The sequence below is a fragment of the Protopterus annectens genome, chromosome 2.part1 (assembly GCF_019279795.1).
Source record: "Protopterus annectens isolate FY-2018-M chromosome 2.part1, PAN1.0, whole genome shotgun sequence".
Classification (NCBI taxonomy): domain Eukaryota; kingdom Metazoa; phylum Chordata; order Ceratodontiformes; family Protopteridae; genus Protopterus; species Protopterus annectens.
In genome coordinates, this window is record NC_056729.1 from 1,078,443,944 (window position 1) to 1,078,460,940 (window position 16,997).

At 39.5% G+C, this 16,997-nt stretch overlaps 1 protein-coding gene across 2 annotated transcripts in view; it reads right to left on the minus strand.

The window, feature by feature from the left end:
- Positions 1-16,997, minus strand: part of LOC122794329 (mucin-3A-like) — a 1,511,548-nt gene that overhangs the window by 487,195 nt on the left and 1,007,356 nt on the right. For both annotated transcript variants that reach the window (XM_044062634.1, XM_044062633.1), the window contains one exon: positions 1,650-1,826. In XM_044062634.1, the coding sequence (XP_043918569.1) occupies positions 1,650-1,826 (177 nt within the window). The remainder of the gene's footprint in view (positions 1-1,649; positions 1,827-16,997) is intronic.

Here is a 16,997-nt window from a genome sequence, read left to right on the forward strand (position 1 = left end):
ATGGATTTCCATAAATTTTTTGTTACAGCAGATATCTTTCCAGTTTGTCTGAATAATTTTTGTTGTGTCTGCATTACTAATGACAGTACCATGAATTCACAAATGCCATTTACTCCTTACAGTGCTTTCTTTTTTCATGGCAACAAGAAATGAATGTACATATGATTCACTGATATGGTGAAAAAAAATAAAATAATGATTGTCTTTATTGCACTGCATGAAATACATATTGTTTTGGTCTTATACTTAACAGGCCGCCATGACTCAATATTCTGAGACAACGGCATGCCTCAGAATAGAGTTTACTGGTTGCAGTTGGATACCATATACTTTTAATATGACAAGCAGTTTGTGGTTTCCACTCTCCAACATTCCCTTAAGAAGACTGTTTATCCTGACCAATGGCAGCAACATTTTTATAAATGTCAGAAGCAATGAATGAGTTTAAATATACAAAATATGGAAATACTTAGTGGAGTCAATGTGTGTGAATAATTTTCCACTGCATACATATGTACGAACACATACACACACACACACACACACACACACACACACACACACATGCATATACACATACACAGACATACTTTTGGAAACAATATCATCTTTTAATGAAACTACACACTTCAAAATATCAGTCATTCAGTGCCAGTTTATAGTTTAAATATGTAAAGTCTGGATGTACTTTTGGATACGAATGGTATACAGCAAATGAGAAGATATGATTCATTAAGTATTTCTAAGGAAAACAGGCCTGAATATATGTGGTACAAATCATATTGCAGTTTGTAGTACATACTGAGAATCAGTTATTTTAGGAGTGTTGAATTCACTATGATCTACAAAAGTTTAAGCCATAATTTTATTTTCTATGTGAAACAAGTCTCCCAAGAAATTTGTCTTTCAAGGTATCATGGTGAGTATGTAAACTAAAATGCTTTCTCATAATAATCAGAAAACACACAGGGAAATGGAACAGCCTAGACCTCACAACTTTTCTGCAAACCAAATTGGACAAGAGTCACTCAATGCATGTATCTCGATCTAGCTTGTGACATTAACAGAACATGCTGGAGAGATAGATATACTTTCCAGAGACTGCCACTCCTCTGAAATAAGTTCCAACTGCATGTGAAGCAGAGCTCTTCAATGACTCTATTCAGGTGCAACCTAGACAACTGGATGAGAGACTGCCAATTCACTCCTGGGGTGCTACCTATAGCCCTCATGGACAGGAGTACTCAGTGCTGATCATAGACTCACTATATGAATAAAAACCATGTAACCAAGGTCAATTAGGGAATACGGGTATAGCATGGCTAGGCTTGTAAAGGCCCTAGGATCATTAGCCTACTAACCACCTATGAACTTATAAAACCTTGGTATTAAGATACATTTGAATTAATAAAACTATTAAAACTAATATCTGATATTCTTAATTCCAAAAAAGTGAACGTATGACATAAAATTCCTGGCGAGATACATGAAATGCCCATCATCATGATGTTGCCAAAATACCGATATCTGTGTACCAAACTATCTACAAACTTTCCTCTTTCAAAGAATTATAGGACATACATAACTTAACCAGGAAAATGCAAATATATTACGAGTATCACTAATTTTATTGAATCAATTCAACTTACGTTCATTGTTGAGTCATTAACAGTCAAGTTGCTCTTTGAAACTATTTGTAGTATATTAACTATCTCTTGTATATTATCAGCTGTTGTTAAATTAGTTGCATTTGTTTGGGTTGCTTCTGCAAGATTCTGTAATGCCGTTGGTATCAGTATTTCCTGAGGTAAAACATTGTTGAGATTCTGGAAAAAATAATTAAGGACTTCTTTAATATGTTAATTTCATAGTAAATTTGACACAGACATGTATATTGCATGCATACTGCATTTTTTATCTATGCATTAGTGCCTGATGTCACTATCACATAGTATTATCATATCTAATAGGCAGTAATATTTTGCTACTGCGGTATGGCTAAAGCTTACAAAGTAAATATATATATATATATATATATAGATAGATATAGATATATATATATATATATATATATATATATATATGGTTCCATTTCATATTTCATATAATCGAATTATCATTTCATCGAATTTCAAATCATTGAAAACTATAAAGCAACTACAAATAACATTCCACAAAGTTTTTACTACATTTATGCAGATATATATATATATATATATATATATATATATATATATATATATATATATATATATATATCAGCAACATGGTTTATAACTTAGTTGTGAGCCATGTACAGAAAAACATACACCTTAATATTCAGCAGCCCTACAGACAGCTAGCATCTACACAGAAAACAGAACAATGCAGCAGCTAAACTGCAAAGGAGATGCCAGTGCATTGTATTTCAAATTGCTAAGGAGATGTCAGTGTATTGTATTTCCATTTATTCTGATACCATATTAAAAAAGAGAGAGAGGGAAATTCCACCCAGGTTCATTACCAGAAGAACAGAAGAAAGGAGATCTACTATATAATAAGTATACAATAATAATAAAAATCTACAATAAATAACTGCATCTCAGACAAATATCAAAAATAATGTAAATCTTAAATGAATTAAATCAATGGAGAATAAAATAAGATAATGGAAACTAAAATGGAAAAAGTATTTATAAAAACTCACAGTGAGGATTTAGGAAAGCTAATGTATAAAGATGAGATTTTAGAATTCTGTAAAAAAAAAAACCTTTGAATAACATACCCGACATCAGAAAGGCTGTTAAATCCACATGAATAATGCTTAATAACTGAATAATCACTTAAGAGATGAATCAATGTCATCCCATCATTGATGGACTGCAGTGTGTATACCATGACATCTGCAAACCCCACAACAAAACCTAATATGAATTATATATGAAAGTCCACCAGTACATCAGCTACAAAATTCTGCTCTTGCTGGAGATGGTTGTAACAGTATCTGCTTGAGATTTTAGAACAAATGTTTGTTTTGTTCAGAGATAGCAAGTTCCTAATGCCAAACATTTTGCTTTACCTTCATAAGAAATGAAAACAGCATATGTCATTTAGTTATCATTAGTAGGCTGGAGAAACACATAACAGTAACTTTACTCTGCTTCAAGCTACTATTTTGGTGCATAGTTGCACACCCAAAGGAAAGGTTATGATATAAAATTTTCATTATTTAATAGACCTTATTTATTCACAAACTTAATACTTTACAACCTGGATACTTAAATAATGATTGTTCTTGGAAAACCTTGATTTTATTAGATTTCGTCATTTGTTTCATAATTGGATTGTTTTAATGATTTTATTGTTTAATTTCAAGCCAATAAGCTATTTCTTTGAAATATACTCGCTACAGCTTATTCTCCTTTACTACACTAAATGTTTTAACAGTGGTGGAAAACCATTTTTAGTGATGCATGAAGGTTTTATGTTTTTGTGAACTGGGCAGCTGAGTCATATATTCATGTGTGTGTACATGTATTCACTTTAGCAACTGTTCTGAATGTTGCAAAAACATCCCCAGTTTTGCTTTATATTTTGTCCATCTCTCATAAAAATTTTGACTTACTGGTAAATCATTAAGCATTAAACACAGTCTGTCAATCAGTCAGTCAATATTTTCAGACTTTAGAATTTCACACTTCTTAATGATCAGGAAATGCATGTTGATGCAAAACCTGTCATTATACTGTTTTTTTAAGTGAATTAGAATAATATTTAAGAATTGTTCCTTTTTTTGGCCCTTTGCCCCCCCCTCCCCATATCTTGGCTTTGTAAAAATTATGGAATAAAAATTTTACCAGATATGTTAAATCCAATGGTCTATATAAGTACACACATATATATATATATATATATATATACATATAGAATTTTTTCCCCTACAACAAGCCTTCAAGATGGGCAGGAGACTGAGAAATTTGGAACATTAAGAATGATTTGTTTTTGCATTTCTTCACTTAAGTATATTTCTTTTGCATAAAAAGTCTTAACCTGTACTCATAGATATTCTGTAGATTGTATGCCATAAATTTTATTTTCCACAGAAAATAGTATTGCATGTCAAAAATAATTAAGCCAAAAAGTAAGTCTTAAGGGATTACAGTTATAGATGTTTTTCTACTGGTTATGTGGAGAAGAGCTACCTATACTGTTTGATGCGGTGTGGTAGTGCATTGTTAACAGTACAATAATTTACTAAATCTTGTTATATAAGTTTAATCTGAGCTTTTTAGGATTCTGCTGAGAAGGTCAATATAAAATAGCATATTTTAGAAGGGCACCCATTGTGATTAGTAATAATTTTGGGATTTATAAATAAAGAACTTTGTTAAACTGATTTCAGTAGTACAAAGAGAGCAAAACATAAGAGTTCAGTTTAAAAAACAAACATCATCAAGTAGCTTTCTATCTTATACATACCTCTCAACTGTCTAGATTTTTACAGAATGTCGAGATTTTTACCTCATGTTTTTGGTCTGTGCTTCATAAAATGTGTGATTTTCTGGATATTTGCAACAAATCTGAGAGGACTGGAATCATTAAATAATAGCAGACATTTACATTTCAGACTTCTTATCCTTCAGAAAATGCATGGTAACACAAAACCTTTCATTCTATCAACTTTCTATGTTTATAAGAGCAATATTTAAAACTTGTCCCTATTTTCCGGTCTTTAACCCCCCCATTATTTTTGTCTTTGTCCCAATTTTTTGTGGTAAAAGTTTGAGAGCTATGATCTTATATCTTCATTTCTTAAGGACATCATCATAAACATTTAGCAAATCTAATTATCTCTATTTTTCAACAGACAATTGGTAATTTGATTGACATTTCCATCCAGTTCAACTCGGCCCCTTCTCAAGGTGATCCAAAGTTGATTCCCTGCATCTACCTGAATGATAGCTGCTAGCACTATGTAGACGACTCATTTCATTGGGTTCATTTTGTAATGCTGTTTGCATACAACCCTACCACAGGCTGTTCATACTTCTCAGTGTTTCAAGGCACATCCGAGATTATCCAAGCTTTTCTATTTATCTCTAAAACTAAACTTCATTCTCTGACAGTGAGATTCTCACAACTCATGCATATTATTTAAATAGTCATCCATTGGTACCACTTGTTCATAAACTACTGTATATCTTTCTTCCTTATTAACACTACTTCTTCTACCATTAAAGTTGTTGTTAGTTTCTGTAGTTATTGCATTAAGCGTGATTCCTTCAATTTTATTGCATGATTATATCCTTCTTTGACACACTAAATGCCAAGTGCTGATATCCTGAAAAAATAAACTGAAAGTACATGATAATAGTAAATATCAACCATTACTCTTCTCCTGTAAATTTGTTTTTCATGAGGAAAGCCCCTCTATTCCCTCATGTGGGGGCTTCCTGAACTTATATAGATATATATATACTCTGAGATTACCATACCTGAGAGAAAAGTGAATACTCTTAGAAGCAGCCATCGTGGACTTAGTATATTTAAGTTCATTTTTTTTTTGCCATTAAGTCTCAGTATTACAGGACTCAGGAATGTGTATCACAGCCTTTCAAATGGTTATCATCGTCTTAGCTAATAGTAATATCAGTAAAATTGACTATTGCATATGTTTCCCTAAGTGCTGGTCATCCTGGGGTCCTAAAAATGTAACTCAGGGCTAAGCTCATTGACTACTTCAAATAATAGTTGTAGTTCATCACTGTACATCTGTAACATAAGAAAAGCACAAATTCTAACCAGCAATCACTTTGTTGCACAGAAACATACATAGATATGCTCTATGCTCTGAGCTACAACAGCATGGCATTAAATATACTGATCCCAAGGATATTGCTAATATCTTGGTAGATCAATTTAGTGCCAACTTCACCCCTCTCTCGCCCCCTAAAGAGGCCATCTAAAAACCAAAAGATTGCCAAATTCCAGTAATTACGGCCACACAGGTAGAAACCGCACTCACTAAAGCTAAGAATACAGCATCCATAGGAACAGATGACATCCCTGGCTGTGTACTACAAAATGAATTGGCACTTTACCTAAGTGTCATGTTTAATCATAGCCTCACCTCAGGCTTCGTGCCCACTGAGTGGCGCACAGCTACAGTTATACCACTCGACAAGGGGAGATCCACCTTGGATCACAGGAACTACTGTCCCATCAGTCTGATGAGCCTGATCTGCAAGGGCATGGAACAGATTATCATGGAACTTATAAACAAAGACATTGGCAAATTTCAAACAATGGACCTCACCCAGTTTGGGTTCGTGAAGGACAGATCTTGTCTCCTGAACTTGACTGACTTCTTTGAATCAGTCTTCAGAGCTGTGGATGAGGGTAAGGTGGTTGACACAGCCTATATGGACCTCGCCAAGGCCTTCAACACCATCCCCCACTCTGGAATCATAGATAAACTTACTAAGCTGGGCATAAATCCCTATGTCATTCGATGGGTTGCCAACTGGCTTACTGACAGAACCCAGACTGTAAAAGTAGCCGACTCCAAATCCAGCTCCAGACAAGTGACAAGTGGAGTACCTCAGGGTTCAGTCCAGGGACTGCTCTTGTTTGGCATCTACTTCTATGAAGTACTGCTCAACACTAAGGGACTCTGGTTAACAAAGTTCACAGATGACTGCAAACTGGGAGCCATTACTGAATCCCCAAATGATGTGGATATTCTGCAAAAGGGCCTTACAGAAACAAATGCTTGGTGCCAGAGCCATGGGCTCAAGCTTAATGCCAAGAAATGTATAGTTATCCCATTTGGGAAAAAAAACATGTACCCATGAATTACCATATAGGTGGCAGTACACTAAACACCGAAAGTGTGATGAGAGCCTTAGGGACACAGGTGGACAGTGGTCTCACCTTCGATAACCACATTGCCACAACAGTCAGGAAATCCTTCTATGTGGCACACCTCATCACTAAGGGCTTTTCATCCAAAAAAAAGGAGGTCATTGTCACACTGTACTCATCCCTCATTAGACCCATTATAGAGTACAACACCCCGTTTGGTATGTACCTCACAAGACATCTGCAACAGCTGGAAAGGCCAAAGAAATACCTCACTAAATGATTCACAGGCCTAAAGCAGATTCCCTATGCTGACCATCTAAAAAAACTCCAGGTATACTCTGTGGCATATCGTCTATTCAGAGGCAATCTCTGCTTAACATACAAGGCCATGTCAAACCCCAGAGCTATTGGACATGCTTCACTTAAAAAAATCCCAATCCCTCAGAGCCACACGCTCCAGAGATCTAAACCTTGTCATCACAATGAACAAAACATGCTGGAGGGATAGGTTCTTGACCCAGAGACTCCCCATACTCTGGAATAGACTGCTCATACATGTCAAGCAGAGCACCTCCTTGGCCCTCTTCAAAAGGAATGTTGATGACTGGATGGGAGATAGGAAATTCACCACAGGGATCACTTCAGTCACCCTGCTAGACAGGGGTCCAGGGAAGTAAATATTGTGGGAAGAAATATCCAGGAATTGTTATGGCTAGGCTTGTATAGGCCCTAGGGCCGATAGCCTAGTACCAGCCTATGAATCTATGTATCACTTCTTCAGCCTTGAATATAATCTCCACAATTTGCATTTTGTGTAAAAATATTTGTGTAAGCATTTTCAAGGAAATAATCTGAACTCCCTTGCCTTAGTCAGCAGTCTAGTCATCTTTGAATTATGTATTTTGAATAATGATTTACAAACTCAGTTTATCCCAACTTGCTTTCATTCTCAAAATCACTCCTTCTTTACAGTACCAGTATAAGTTCTTGAAAATAGCCATATAACACCCCCACTACCACCAGCTTTTGTAGCATCATTTATCATTTTTATTTCAGGATGATTCCCATTTCCTTCTCATACAACTTTAAAGCCTTCTCTTTCCTTACAAATAATTCCTAGAAATAGCTCCGTTTTTTTTTGTATACGTTAAGATCTCATTATCCTGCCTCATTAGGTACTAGTACCCAACTGCCCTTGCTCTTGCTTCTCAGTCCAAAAGAAATGCAATTTTGACAGTTTCCCAAAGTATTTCTAATTGGTAATAAATAATGTCTCCACAGATGGAACTCCTGAGCAGCTAATAGCCTACTAATGTCCTGTTTGAACACGGCAAGGCTGCCCAATACTGGAATTCAGTCTTTCATTTAAGAAGATTCCTAGATAGTCCCCCTCAGCAGTCAAACACAGAATCTCCTTTATCATATCCTTCCAAACTGCCTCATACACTGATATACAAAACACTGGTGCAAAAACCAGTACAGTCATCATCATTTTCATCATCCCCCTTTACCCATTTCCTACATGGGGTTGGGGTGACCCAAATCTTCTTGGACTGTTATGCCTGTCACAGTTCTTCTCTCATGCAATAAATTCATCTCTTTGTTGGATGTCCTACTCCTGCCTTCTTCCTTTCACCCCAAATCATCTTCTGCTTTTCTGCATATATGCCTGAACTACTTCAATCTCTTCTCTTTGACTTTCTCACCAATTCAAACTACTTTAACTTCCTCTCTGATATAATTTCTTTTTATGTCACACTATGCTCTTCCTACCACTTATCTCGGACACTTCATCTTCATTACCTCCAGCTTCTGAAACTGCTCTGCCTTCATTGCCTACGTTTGTTTACAACACTGTATCACTGTTTTGTACACCTTACTTTTATTCTTATTTGGCATTATTCTGTTGCCCATTAACCTTGCACTTTGTGCCAGCTGGCTGCAGCCCCTTTAATTCTAGCTTTGACTTCCTCATTCACACCTCTCTTTTCCCCAACTACCCCTCCCAGATATCTAAAGCTGTTAACCTCCTCCACCATTTTCCCTTTTTATTCAATTTTCATCTTTTCCGACCCCCCCCCCCCATTTGCCAGTACAAGTATGTTGTCTGTACTCACTTTCATCCCATTGCCTTGAGTTTTGCATTCCATTCATGTATCTTTTGCTGATGTTCCTACTTAGTGTCTTCTTGCAGTGCGACATCAACTGCATAGAACATGTTAAGAAATGCACTCCGAACTAAAACCTGATACACATCCAGTCCCACTAGGATGCCCTCTGTGAGTCAAAACACTGTTCATACTTGTGGAATTTGGTCCTTCTAAATAGTCTGCCCTAATTTACCAATGATTCTGGGACTTTGAACGACTGCAGGACTGCCTAGATCAGCTTTTTAGGATTATTGACATATACTTTCTCAAACTCAAGGAAAGTCCAGTTAGACTTTTTTCTTATCTGTATCATCTTCTCCTCCACTACCCGTCTCACTGCAAACATTGGGAAAGTTGCACTTCATCCTGCTCTGAATTTGAACTGTCCACCCCCATCTTACATTCTGTTACTTTGTATATTCATATATCAATCACTGTCTCTCAAATACTTTCATGCAGAATGACAGGAGTTTGACAGGAGTTTGATACCTCTATACTGCTCACCCACAGTTATGAATGTTCCCTTTATTTCTTGTACACTGGAACTAGGATGCTGATTCTCCATCCATCTTGGATATGCCATTCTCTCCGAACTGCTATGACTACTCTCTGTAGTCATTTCCCCCCTAATTTGCCCAACATCTAGATTATACCTGCACTGACCTCATCTAAGCTTGCTGCTTTCCCTCTTGATGTTCATAGTTCTTCTAGGGAGGGCTCTTCTTCCTCTTTCATCGTAAGCTGGGTCTGGGGCATTCCAGCTTCTGTGAGCTTTTTTTTCCCATTCTGAAACTTCTGGAAGTACTCCTTCCCTCTGTCTTTGATGTCCTTTGGAATGATGAGCAGATTGTTGCTGGTAACCGTTATGAAGGGTGTCTGACTTCTTTATCTTTCTGTCTTTGTCTTGTCACCTGACAGAGCTTCTTTGGGTCACCCACTGAATCAACAGAAGCTGGTAGAGTGCTTCGGATGTCTCGTTCTTTGCTATTGGTTTTAGTCTCATAGTTAGCCAACCAGTATTCCTTCTTAGCCTGGTTGTCTATTCCATCTCTCATTTCTCTTGTGCTCCTTTCTTTTGATAACTTCCTGTACTTTTGCAATCTACCAGCAGCTTTCCTTATGTAACTTGTTTCCATACCTTAGTCAGCTTCATTTCTGCTCTGTAGTCTTCACACCTGCTGTTTTGAGGCACTTCCATTCTTCTTTGACTCCACCTATTTTCTCTTCTTCCTGAGGTGCTAAAGTCCTGAGTACTTGTACTTGTACTTTCACTCCACTCAGCTTGCAGGTCTTCAGCCTAGTCTCTGTTCTCTGGCCACTGCTTGCATCTGATTGTGACCATGAGTAGTGTATGCAACGGGCTGACTGTTTCACTGGGGATAACTTTGTAATATTTGATTGTACCCCAGTGTCCTTTCCTTAGTAGGAGGAAGTCTACCTGAGTTGCATGTAGGCCACTCTTGAATGTGATCTTGTGACAATCTCTCTCACTGAAGTATAAGTTAGCTACCATCAATACATTTGGCAGACAGAAGTCTGGAATGGCTTCCACTTCTTATATACTTGTTGCCGCACCCAAGTGAGCCAAGGCAGGCTACATATCCAGTTTTGTCTGTCCAGATATGTACATTCAGCTCAGTTTCTCCATTATGAGCACCAAACTCATGTTGTCATTCTGCATCTAGAAGGTCCTGCAACCGCTGCCTGAATGCATTCTTTCTGTCATTATCACAATCTGCTGTGTGGCATAGGCTGAGATTAGAAATGCTGCTTTATCTTTACACTGCAGTCTGATTGCCACAAATTTTCTGATGACATCTTTCACGGTCTTCAGGAGACCCTTCCTTACCCCAGTTCCACCACTTCTAGTCTGTCCTTCACATGAGTTGGAGACCCAGGATTCAAAGCAAAGAAGCTCTGCTGCATTGCACTACCCTTTTACTTTGTCTGCCGGATACACAAGATGTCCAGTCTCATCCTTAACATGATGTTATCCATTTCCATACTACACCCTATCAGTAAACCTATATTCAGCAACAATCCTTAGCAGGTTGCTTGGCTTTAAGATCTAACCCAGTGAACCCATGCTGGGCAACTAGACACCGATAAGCCTGTAGCTTACTGACATAGGGCTATGGGCTTTATGGCAGGTACACACTGGCCAGTAGGGGCACCTACACACCTCTTACCATTAGCATGGGTCTCTGGGACAGAGTAGGCTGGGTCCTCTACACTCTTATCACCATCAAATACTTGTGCCTATTTTTGTCGGCTTTAGTTAACATGACTGAATCACACAGAGTCAGTTTTTACACTTATTAGTGGTTAGCCCTGGAAAAGCATATAGTTGGTGATCTGTGTTTTCCTCTCTATAGAATACTGTGCACCATAGCTGATGCCTAAAGTTGTTGATCTATACAAATACATCCACATCCCCTTTTTTCCCCATTTTTGCACATGGGGTCATGGTGTCACTTTAACAGTGACAATCATCTAGAGCCAAGGTTAAAACTCCCAGGTGGCTAGCCCTTGGTCTATACAAATCTTCCCCAAAAAACATGACATAGAGTGTGTGCTGCTGCTCAGACTCCATTCATATTTTTCAGTGAATCTGAGGTTAAAACACCCAACATGTTTTTAGGATGAGAGAAGAGCCCTATATAGACATGGTAAGAACATGTAAACTTCAAACAGGCATTGGCTGGAGTTCAGGATCAAACCCTGTACCTTGTGCTTGGGAGGTGAAGATCATTATACCAGTTGTGACCAATGCTATTGTATGGTACAGAAATCTGGGAAGTGAAGGCACAGTGACTGAGGAATCCAGCGCTGATGGAGATGAAGTGCCTGGCAGTTAGCACAGATAATCAATACTATGAGCTGTTAATATTAGGCTTCATGTAGTCCAGCGTGTGATCCCAAAAGCCTCCATTTACCTGTATTGAGGGTTTAAATAATGATTAAGGTATTTATCTCACAGACACAAGGTACAGAGTATGATACTAACCTTTGAAGGGAAATTGGCTAGGCTGAAAAAGGCCTGCAAGGCAGTTTACCTAGTTCTTACCTCTGAGATGGGTGGTACGATACACATTGTGCACAGAACAGGACATCAGAACACAATCCAAAGTAGCTCAAATTGTACAGAAGGTCAAAGAGAAGGGATTATGTTGGTCTGGGCATGTGCCAAAAAGTTGAAGGTGATCTGTTGAAGATTTGGAAGAAAACAGCAAGCGAGAACCAGCCAAGCTACAGCCTTCATTGTATAATACCATAAGCCTCCTGTGGTGGAGGCCTATGAGATATGTGCAAATGACCCCTTAAAGGCATACCAGTGTTTCACCTACATGGCTTCTGAATGCCTGTTACTTTTTACTTGTTAAGTCTTTACGGGTACATTCAGATAAATACATTCAAACCGGTATGTCCTTTAGGACCTGTGGCAATCAGTTATGACTATCAAAACATGTTGGAGAGTGGCAGTGAACTGAGTGAGATGGCGACATCTGATCTGACACTCTGACCCCATGCAGAAAAAATAGGAAAAGGGGGTTGGTGATGGTAATAATGATGAATAAAGGAGACAGCTGACAGTCTTGCCAATACCTTAACCAGAAAATAAGCTCTTAAATCAACTGATTTTAGAATTTGTCTATAATAGTTTTATAGTTTCTTATTAGGCATGGTGATCACAGGACAGTTCCCTGTCTACAAAGGTTCCCAGGTTCCCCTGTTACTGGATCAGTTTTCATGGGTGTGTTGTCAATGTGACAGCTGCAGGGGATATCACGCTTGACAAAGGATATTATTACATACATTTTGTCATTTAGTTTTACTCCATGGTTTTGACACCAGCTATTTGTATGAGAAAGACCCTCTAGGAGTATATTCATGCTCTCTTGTGAGCCAATTTACGATCCATCAAATTACATAGGGATTGACATTTAACTGAGAGAGTTTATTAACAATACCTGAGTGTGGAATGGAGGTGAATGCCCTAGCAAGATCTAAATATGCTGTTTTCACTGATTTTCACTAACCTTTTTAAGAAAGTCAACCATGTTGAGTAGGCAAGATCTGCCCTTGAGAAAACTGAAGAGGCAGGGTCAAAGATTTGTAGGTTCTCTGTGCCCTTGTTTATTAATTACATAATGATCCTTTCCATAGCCTTACAGATGAGACTCATCATACTTCTGGGTCTACAATTACCTGGGGCAGTTGATGCCCATCCTTTGCAGGAGGATGACTGTTTGCGTCCTCCATTCATCTGGTATATAGCCTGACTGGTGTGTGATATTGAATAATCTCTGTAGGTGATTTGACAAGTCCTGTTTCAGGCTAGCCAGTAGGTATGCTGGTTTCATACCTGCCCTCCACAGAAGCAGTGTTCTTGGTCTTCAATAGTGCCTTGAGGACTTGTTCTAGGGAATATTGGGGGGGTGCACAGATGCAGGTATGAGATATGGGAATGTTGGGAGGAGAGATGGATGAAGTTAGAACTAAATGTATCTCCTAGGAGATTGGCTATGTCATCTTGGTCTAAGTAGTTGGTATCAATTACTATTAGATCTTTGCTTTGATAAGTATAGTTTTAAGGTTTCTGTCAGAGTTAAAAATTCACCACCTCAAAACAAAACACATGCAACGCATACTTCAATAAATCAGTGTGTCAACCAATCGCAGCCCTTAAGGCCAAACACCTTGCCTGATACACTAGTAATAGGTGACTCCATAGTCAGACACACTGATGTCCCACTGACCAGGCTGAACAAGGAGAAGGTGACTGTGAGCTGTCTATCGGGAGCTAGAATCCGCCACATAACACACGCACTCAGGTCACTCCAAAGCAAGTACAAATATGACTCCGCCATTGTCCATGCTGGTGTGAATGACCTGAGGCGTACCTCCCTGGACTACATGAAAAGAGACATAGAGGAGCTCTCCGATTATGTAGCCCAGGCTGGTATGACCCTGACCCTGAGCAGCATCTTGCCCTCACCAAGAATGATACCACAATACAAAGACAAGATGATCAGCTTTAACAATTGGCTCAAGTACTGGTGTCATTCTAAGGGGATCCAATGTCTGTCTGCCTGGGATGATATGTTGGACAAGCCACGCTGCTTTGCAAGGGATGGCTTACACCTGTCACCACTGGGCTTCCGGATATTGGCTAAGGCTCTTGCCACCCCCATAGTGCCTTTTTTAGGCAAGGCTCAAAAGACAAACCCACCTCCTTAGAAAACAAAAATGGAAAAAACTAAGGGTAATGCTGCTCAACGCCAGAAGTCTAAATCTCAAGATGCAGGCACTTGATGCACTCCTTAGCATGGAGAACATCGACGTCTGTGCAGTAACTGAAACCTGGTTCAAGGCTCCTGAGAGCACCCCAGCGCTACCAGGCTATACCTCTTATCATGCTTTTCGCCCCAAAACCGGGCGAACCACAAAGGAGGGAGTGTCCATATTCATAAAGGACACCTACACCTCCAGGTTAGTAGCAACACATGAAGCATCAGAGACCATACAGGTGCAACTAACCATAGGCAAAACTGCTATACAACTGGTAGCATGTTACAGACCACCCTCCCAATCTCAAGAACCCCACTCAGCCTTCCTGAAGACATTGGAGGATATGAATGTATCACAAAATACCATCATACTGGGAGACTTCAACTACCCAAACATAGATTGGGTACATTATTCTAGCCCTAATACCCTAGCCCAAAGGTTCCTGGAATTCATAAATTCAAATGCACTGGAACAACTAGTCACCTCTCCCACTAGGGAGATAATATACTAGACCTGATCATCACAAACATGGGGACAAAATGCTCCACACTGGAAGTATACCCCTCACTAGTGAGATCTGACCACAAACTAATCACCCTGGATATACATATCCCACCTCCACCCCCAGCACAAAAGACCACAGTGAAAAACTTCTCAAAAGCAGACTTCACTCTTCTTAAGACTGAGATGGTATCCTTTAAGCCCACTGTGCCAGTGGATACCACATCCCACAATGCCGAATCCTTCACAAATGCTTTCTATGGACATCTCCAAGAATGCATGGATCATGCAATCCCAAACAAATCCAAGTCCCTCTCCACCAAATGTAAGCATCATGTCTGGTGGACTTCAGCCATAAACAAATTGTATAACAAAAGAAGGAAGCTACTGCACGTCAGAGCGAAATCCCATGAAGGGAAGACATCTCTGATCAACATTAGCAGAAAAGTACGTTCAATCATAAAAACATCCAAGGCAAACTTTGAGAGTAAAATCGCTAAGGACACTAAAGATAACCACAAAGCCTTCTTCAGCTATGTTAGAAACCTGGGCGGAAACCCTCAGATATGCTCAGAGTTGGTTCACAACAACAAAAAATACACTGAACCCACAGATATTGCTAACATTCTGGCTGACAGGTTCAGTGCAAATTTCTCACCTCCTTCACCCCCAAAAGAAGAAATACTTATCCCAGCTGAATGTAATCTCCCTGTCATCTCAGATGTCCAAGTGAGAACCGCCCTAAACAAAACAAAAAACACAGCATCAATGGCTCCTGACGGTATCCCGGGGTGCGTGTTACGTGAACTCCAAGAGGAGCTAAACCCACACATAAAAATGCTATTTAACCTTAGCCTTACTTCGGGATATGTACCTGAACACTGGCGTACAGCAACAGTGGTCCCACTCCACAAGGAAGGTGCCTCTACAGACCCTGGAAACTACCGCCCCATAAGCTTGACTAGCCTGGTCTGCAAAGCTATGGAAAGAATCATTATGGAACTCATAAACGGAGACATAGGGGACCTACAGACGCTTGACCCCACCCAGTTCGGCTTTGTAAAGGGCAAATCCTGCCTTTTAAACCTGGTTGACTTTTTCGAAACAGTCACTAGAGCCATTGATGAGAGCAAAGCAATCCATACAGCATACCTGGACTTGGCTAAGGCCTTCGACACAATACCCCACTCAGGCATCATAGATAAGCTAAACAGCTTAAAAGTAAACCCTTATGTCACTAGATGGGTTGCAAACTGGCTAAAGGACAGAACCCATAAAGTTAAAAATCGCTGGAGCAATGTCAGACTCAAAGCCAGCCACAAGTGGTGTCCCACAGGGATCTGTCCTGGGACCCCTCTTGTTCGGCATTTATTTCTCAGATGTTAAAGCAAACATGGGAGGGCTGTGGCTGACAAAGTTCGCAGATGACTGCAAACTAGGTGCCATAGTCGATACACCAGCAGATACACACATCCTACAAAAAGGCCTCACTGAAACGGACAACTGGTGCCGTAGTCACGGCCTTAAACTAAATGCCAAAAAATGTATAGTTATCCCTTTTGGAAAAAACAAAGTACCCACAAATTATCACATAGACAGCAACCCACTGAGTACGGAAAAAGTAATCAGAGACCTAGGGACCCAAGTAGACAGCGACCTCTCATTTGATACCCACATTGCCAAAGTGGTTAGAAAAACATTCTACCTTGCACACCTCATTATGAAGGGTTTCACATCCAGATGCAAGGATGTCATTGTACCCCTATATTCCTCCCTCATCAGACCCATGATTGAGTACAATGCCCCATTTGGTATGTACCTCACCCGGCACTTGCAACAGCTGGAGAGACCACAAAAGTACCTCACCAAAAGGATCAAGGGTCTCCAACATATGTCTTATTCTGCCAGACTAAAGAAACTTCAGCTCTATTCAGTAGCATACCGCCTGCTCAGAGGTGATCTCTGCCTGACATACAAGGCCATGTCCAATCAGGATCTGATGGACATGCTCCACCTCAAAAAATCCAAATCCATCAGGACCACGAGAGCTAAAGACTTAAACCTCGGCATAAGTATGAATAGGACATGCTGGAGGGATAGATTCATAACCCAGAGGCTTCCCATGCTTTGGAACAGGATCCCAGTTCGTATTAGGCAGAGCCCCTCACTGACTCTCTTCAAGAGAACTCTTGATGAGTGGATGGGAGATCG